This window comes from Cervus elaphus, chromosome 11, assembly GCF_910594005.1.
Source record: "Cervus elaphus chromosome 11, mCerEla1.1, whole genome shotgun sequence".
Taxonomy (NCBI): domain Eukaryota; kingdom Metazoa; phylum Chordata; class Mammalia; order Artiodactyla; family Cervidae; genus Cervus; species Cervus elaphus.
Genome location: NC_057825.1, coordinates 55,524,080 through 55,530,903, shown reverse-complemented (window position 1 = coordinate 55,530,903; position 6,824 = coordinate 55,524,080). Strand labels below are relative to the sequence as shown.

Below are 6,824 nucleotides of genomic sequence, written 5' to 3'. Positions count from 1 at the left end.
GTTGTGGCAAGCAAGGGCTCCTCTTCATTAAAGTGCTTGCGTTTTTCATTGTAGTGCCTTTCTTGTTGCAGATCATAGGCTTTAGGCTTGTGGGTTCCAGTAGTTGCGACATACAAGCTCAATAGTTGTGGCTCACAGGCTTAGTTGGCCTCATGGCATGTGGAATCTTCCCTGACCAGGGATTGAACCCACATTCCCTGCATTGGCAGGCAGATTCTTATCCACTGCACCACCAGGGAAGTCCTGCCCAAGATTCTTCACCAAAAAAGAAAAGAAGCCTACAAAATTTGCTAGCCCTAACCATCTTCCAGAGAAGGCAATCGCAACCCACTCCAGTACTCTTGCCTGGAGAATCCCATGGACGGAGGAGCCTGGTAGGCTGCAGTCCATGGGGTTGTGAAGAGTCCAACACAAATGAGCGACTTCATTTTCACTTTTCACTTTCATGCATTGGAGAAGGAAATGGCAACCCACTCCAGTGTTCTTGCCTGGAGAATCCCAGGGACAGTGGAGCCTGGTGGGCTGCCATCTATGGGGTCGAAGAGAGTCGGACATGACTGAAGCGACTTAGCAGCAGCAGCAACAACCATCTGCCAGGTGGCAGCTTCCAATCAGAACACAGAAAGCCTGAGTTTGTTACTGAAAGGGTATGGTGGGTCTGGCTGCTAGCTACTCAAAAGCCAATAAATAGGCCAGGTTGGTCAAAAGGAAGTTTGCTTTATTTCAGATGCTGGCAACTGGGGGATGGGGGTGGGGAGAGGAGGCGAGGGTGGACAACTGTCCAAAAGCCAACTTCACCCTCCCACCCCCGATAAGCAGGGGGTGAGAGCTTTCATAGACGGGGTGGGCGAGGTGGGTCTACATGCAGAAACTGTACAGTCATCTCTAACAGTCATCTTTAAACTGGTCACCAGTAGTCTGACCAGCATCATCTTGATTGTTTTAGGTACAGTTAATCTTCAGTTCCGGGGTTCATTTGTTCCCATTTCTTTGAGGTCAATTCTCAGAATTGTGGCAGCTCATGTCCTGGGTACAGTATGCTCATCATGTTAACTTCTCCACCTGGTGTTTCAGTATTTATAAGACAGCTCACAGGATATGGCTCAGAATATTATCTATGTGCTGTGCTGTGCTGAGGTTAGTCACTTGGTTGTGTTCTACTCTTTGCCACCCCATGGACTGTAGCCCTCCAGGCTCCTCTGACCATGGGATTCTCCAGGCAAGAATACTGGTAGTGGGTTGCCATTCCCATCTACAGGGGATCTTCCTGACCCAGGAATGGAACCCAGGTCTCCTGCATTGCAGGTGGATTCTTTACTGTCTGAACCACCAGGGAAGCCCAAGAATACTGGAGTTGGTAGCCTATCCTTTCTGCAGGGGATCTTCCCAACCCAGGAATCAAACCGTGGTCTCCTGCATTGCAGGTGATTCCTTACCATCTGAGCTACTAGGGAAGCCCCAAAATTATCTATAGCCCTTGAGAAGGAACTAAAAGTCCTTGACTATGCCTAATGACTACATTATTATTTAGTCTCCTTTGACTGTTTTCCTTTGTTTCAGCATTTCTCACTTCTCTGATTAAACTTATTCTTTGACTAAAGTTTTCCACAGGCAAAAGGCAGGCAGAAGACACGGTGGGGATGAGGCAAGGACCATATGGTCTTGCTCCATTTCAAGTTCACTTGACAAAGTTAGGCCCCCTGGATAAAGGGAGGAGTGGAATATCAAGTGTTTCCTCAACTCACAAGGAAGGCCTAGAGGTTGCTGCTGCTGCTGCTGCTAAGTCGCTTCAGTTGTGTCCGACTCTTACCTACTCACTATTGCAACAGTCCTCAGATTTGTTCTGGGAACAGAATTCCACAGTGGAAGCTGTGGTGAAAGACATTTGGAAGGAGAGTGATAACTTCCTTGGAGACATAAGGCTAAACTGTAAGCTGGCTAATTTGCTGGAGAGAAAGCAAAGAAAGAAAAACCTGTGAAGAGGCCTCCTTGGGTCAGAAAAAAGTCTCTATCAGTGACCCATAAAGGACTTAGGTTTGATTGGGCTTCATAAAGCAATTTATCCCCTGGGACATTGTTGAAAACAATAGAGCAATCAGCCAGAAATATTGGAGATTCACAACGAGGTGTTTTGAGACAAAGAGAACCCTTCCCAAACTTCTGTCATCACAGGATAGTTGTGGTCATGCTCAAGGCTGTACCCCTTGAGGTGCAACATCTGAGGCATCACACTATGAGGGGTGGAGGGACCTCACTAAAATGACCCAATCAGTCACTAAACATGAAAACAAGCAATTCATCTCTAAAAGGCAATAACATACCTGGGGAGGGGAGTGTGACCAGTAGTCATGTTTGCTATAATATATTATTTAAGATAACCAATCTCCAACAAAAAATTACAAGACATAAAGAAATAGGAAAGAATAGGGAATTTCCTGGGGATCCAGTGGTTAGAACCTAGCCCTTTCACTGTCAGGTTATAGGTTCAATCCCTGGTCAGGAAACTTAGATCCCACATGCCAAGAGGCAACAAAGCCTGCATGCTGTGACTAGAGAAACCCCAAAACCCAAACACAATGAAGACCCAGTGCAGCCAAAAATAAATAGGAAATCTGAATAAACCGTAGACTTTAGGAAAAACAAATAAATAAAGATCATGTGGAAATTGATTGCATCAATAGAGAACCCACACACTTATGGCCAATTAATCTACAATGAAGTATGCAAGAATACACAATGAAGAAAAGACAATCTCTTCAACAAGTGGTGCCAGGAAAACTGGACAGCTACATGTAAAAGAATGAACAGTTTCATTTTGTCATATATAAGCTTAACTGGATTCAAAACCTAAATGCAAAATCAAATACTATAAAACTCCTAGAGGAAAATGTAGGCCACTCTTTGACAAAACTTGCAACAGTATTTTTTTGGATCCATCTCTTAGGGTAATGGAAACAAAAGCAAAAATAAACAAATGGGACCTATTAAACTCTAAATTGTTTGCACAGCAAAAGAAACCATAAAATGCAAAGATAACCTATGGAATGGGAGAAAATATTTGTAACTCATACCAACAGCAAGGGCTGAATTTACAAGACATAAAAACAATTTACACAGCTCAATTAAAAAATTTAAAAAAAACAACAAAAATGAGCAGAAGACCTAAGTAGACATTTCTCCAAAGAAGACAGACAGGTGGCCAACAGAAACATAAAAAGATGCTCAACATCACTAATTATTAGAGAAATGCAAATCAAAACTACATTCAGGTAGTTTTGGTGATGGCCATCTGACCTCACTCTGGTCAGAATGGCCATCATCAGAAAGTCTACAAGTAATAAATTCTAGAGAGGGTATAGAGAAAAAGGAACCCTCCTACACTGTCAGTGGGAATGTAGATTGGTACAACCACTATGCTGAACAGTAAGGAGGTTACTTAAAAAACTAAAAATAGAGTAACCATATAATCCAGCAGCCCTGCTTCTGAGTATATACCCAGAAAAGACAACAATAATTTGAAAATATAACATGTACCCCGATGTTCAATAGCACTATTTATAATAGCCCACATCTTTATCTATTCATATATATATATGGAGCTTCCTCGGTGGTTTAATTGGTAAAGAATCCACCTGCAATGCAGGAAACACAGATGATGCGGGTTTCATCCCTGGGTCAGGAAGATCCCCTGAAGGAGGGAATGACAAGCCACTCCAGTACTCTTGCCTGGAAAATCCCATGGATAGAGGAGCCTGGTGGGCTACAGTCCATAGGGTCACAAAAAGTCATACAAGTCTGAGCAACTGAACAACAACAAAACCCTAACCCAAATGGTCTCTTCAGCTGGTCTGAGAGCTCCTGGGGATATATTTGTGATGTACCCCAGGTTCTCGGAGTAACATGCAATGCAATAATTATTTCATGACCATATGTGTGAGAGTTGCTAAGTTGTCTTGTTCACCACTAAATCCATAGCATCTAGAACCACATGTGGACATACAACATGTTTATTGAATGAACTTATGAGTCAGATGAGCGTGCCCTCTCTTCTGAAACCCAACAAAGGAAAAGAAACTGAAGCAAAAGTCTTGCATGATATTTTATTCTGAGAGGGAAAGGCAGTGGAAGGAGTTCAGTGAGAGAAACTGGAGAGGAGACTCCTGGATTCAGGAATGAAGAGCAGGCCGAGGATGCTGGAGTTTCTGTGCTTTTTCCCCAGGGTGGGGTCAGCGGACCCAAGGAATCAGATGAGACCTAGTGTGGAGAGAAGAGACAGGTTGATCAGGGCTCTGATTTCTCCAGTATCTCAGTCTCAGGCCATTTCCTTGGTGTCAACCTCATCTTACGTGATGCTCTCATTCAATCCTCATTTCAACCTCAGAAATAGAAATCATTATCGCCCTTTCACGGGTAAGGCAACTGAAGCTCAAAGAGGTTAGGTTACTTGCCCAAGGTCACATAGCTGAGGAGAAATGGAGACCTGATTTTACTCCAGGATTGTTTTCGGGAGTGTGGGGAAGGGCAGGGGAAGGTTGCCTCAGGCTGTTAGGAGTTTCCCTTTCACGGGGAGGCTGTCAGGGAATGTGTTGTTGCCTCTGCACATACCTGCCTTGCTTTTGCACAGCCTGATGTCAAAACAGATGGCCTGAGGCTTTTTTCCAGCTAAGATGTCCCGAGAGATGACACGGAGAAATCTCTTCATGATTGACTTGCACACACCTCTCAGCACCTTCATCTTGCTGCACACCTTGGAGGCCGCCTCGCTGACGGTATTCTGTAGCGGCAGCGCCAGGGTGGGAAACGGGCCTCAGGTGAGCCTTGCTGGGCGCTGCCTCTCTGCAGGCCCTGGCAGCCTTGGGCTCTCAGCGGGTCTGACAGTGGGAGTGCTGGGTCCCGGGTGTTGATGCCAGGTGGTAGTGGGAGCAGGGACTCGAGAGACAAGGCTCAACCCCCCTCCCCATCTCAAGTCTGGCCAGCAGGGGCTCTGGAAAGGACAATTGACCCTGTCGAGTCTTAGCCCCTCTATACCCGGGCCCTGTCTTCTGGGTGGTGAATGGTGCCCAGACCCACTTTAAAGGCTCTGCCTATATAGCTTCTGGGTCCAGGGCCAGACTGCGGGCTCCATCTGCTGGGGGTCGGGGGGTGTGGTGGGTTAGGAGGGGATCCAAGCTTGGAGCCTTGGTCCATTGCTTTTGAAATATCTTCTTCTGACATCTCCCATGGAAGGGGATAAATCTGAGTACCCGAAGGTGAAGGTGGTGATGCTGAGCAGGTTGGGGGAGCCAAGGAGAGGGAGGGAGGGAAAGTGAAACTATGGTTCAGGTGATGATACATCCACTTGTTAAGTATTCACTCAGAGCTAAGTACATCCCACTTTCCAGCTCATTTAAGAAGCCTAGGTAGGGCTTCTCAGCCCTCCCCACTCCACTTGGGAGCACCTCTCCACCCACCAGGTTCTACAAGTCTCCCATCTCACCTCATTGGGCTGATCTCCCACCATGTCCTCCAGACGTTGTATTATCAACCGACAGTTATTACAGAGTAGGCCCAGCTCCTCTTTTTGGAGCACCAGGTCACCCTATTAGGAAAGGAAGCCCCTTAGGGTGGTCTCTCAGATACCCCAACTTCATAAGGGCACCAGGAAGTGTCCCCTGGGAGCTTTCAAGCCAGTAGGATGACCCATGATCTGTCTGTCCATATGAGGACCTGAGCCAGACTGGCTGGCCCCTGCCAATCTCTCTGCCTGTCTTAGAGGGGCTGAGAGGCCCCACGACCTGCCCCCACACCCACAGCACCATTCCCATCCCAACATCTGTTCTACCGTCAGACAAGGAGGAGGCTCTTGGGGAGGGCCCAGCCACCAGTGTAGCCCCCACCCCACAGTCAGGTACCAGTGTGAACAAAACCAGCATCTTCAGCTCCCAGCCCTGCCTCCCCACCCCCTGGCCAGTTCGGCCCTCACACCTGGCGCTGCCCAGGGAGGAGAGGAAGGAGAGGGATGGTGGGTGGGCAGCAGGAAGCCATCCGTGTACCTGGGGATCCTCCGGGGACAGGCCCTGGCACAACTCATCTCCTTTGCACAGATGGGCCGTCGCCTGATCGTGGTGCTCAGGGGTCAGACCAGAAAAGGCCAGCCCTGGGGAAGAAACAGCGTCAGCAGCCCTCCACAGACAGAGGGAGAGGAGAAGTCACTTCTCCTGGCTGGGGAGAGCCCAGGAGGCAGCTGGGGCCCAGAAGAGGGAGGCGGCCTTGTGAGGGGTCCCGGGGGCTCCTGCCCTACTCTGCCCTGGGGCTGCTCTGACCCATGCCATATGCCCTTGGAGCTCATGCTCGGGTCCACCAAATCTGAGAAAGCAGGGCTGGGAGGAGGAGCCATCTGGATCTATCCCAAGGGGAGCGTCCTCACCTGGGGCGACCAGGAGCACTGAGGCGATGAGCAGGACGGCCCAGGAGGTCATGTTGAGGCTGCTGCCCAGGCTCCCTCCACAGCCTGTTTTATAGAGGCCGGGAACCTAGCAATCTGACCAGACAGGGTCCTCTTCCTCTTGTTGGCCACCTCCCATGTCACTGGGTTTACCACAAACACTGGTGCCGGTATGTGGAGAAGTGGGGGGAGGAGTGTACCTCAGAGCTACCACACACCCTTCTCCACCCCCCTGCCCAGTACTAGAACTTTCTGAGCTGAGCTGGGTGTTGATGGAGAGCATTGGCCGCCATGATGCCCACCCTGCCCTGATGTGGTAATGGGAGAAGTCCCCACTACCGAGGGGTTGGGTAGGGCCCTTGGCCAGGTGAGTATCCATGCCCCTCTGCCTTATCTCTTC

At 48.6% G+C, this 6,824-nt stretch overlaps 1 protein-coding gene across 1 annotated transcript; it reads right to left on the bottom strand.

Moving 5' to 3' along the window:
- Positions 1-4,086: 4,086 nt before the first annotated feature.
- GNLY (granulysin) lies at positions 4,087-6,548 on the bottom strand. Its single transcript, XM_043916159.1, has 5 exons — positions 6,407-6,548; positions 6,033-6,136; positions 5,477-5,578; positions 4,606-4,774; positions 4,087-4,254 (listed from the first exon to the last, which is right to left on the bottom strand). The coding sequence occupies exons 1-5, from the start codon at positions 6,456-6,458 to the stop codon at positions 4,244-4,246; spliced, it is 438 nt and encodes a 145-aa protein (XP_043772094.1). The 5' UTR covers positions 6,459-6,548; the 3' UTR covers positions 4,087-4,243.
- Positions 6,549-6,824: the final 276 nt, after the last annotated feature.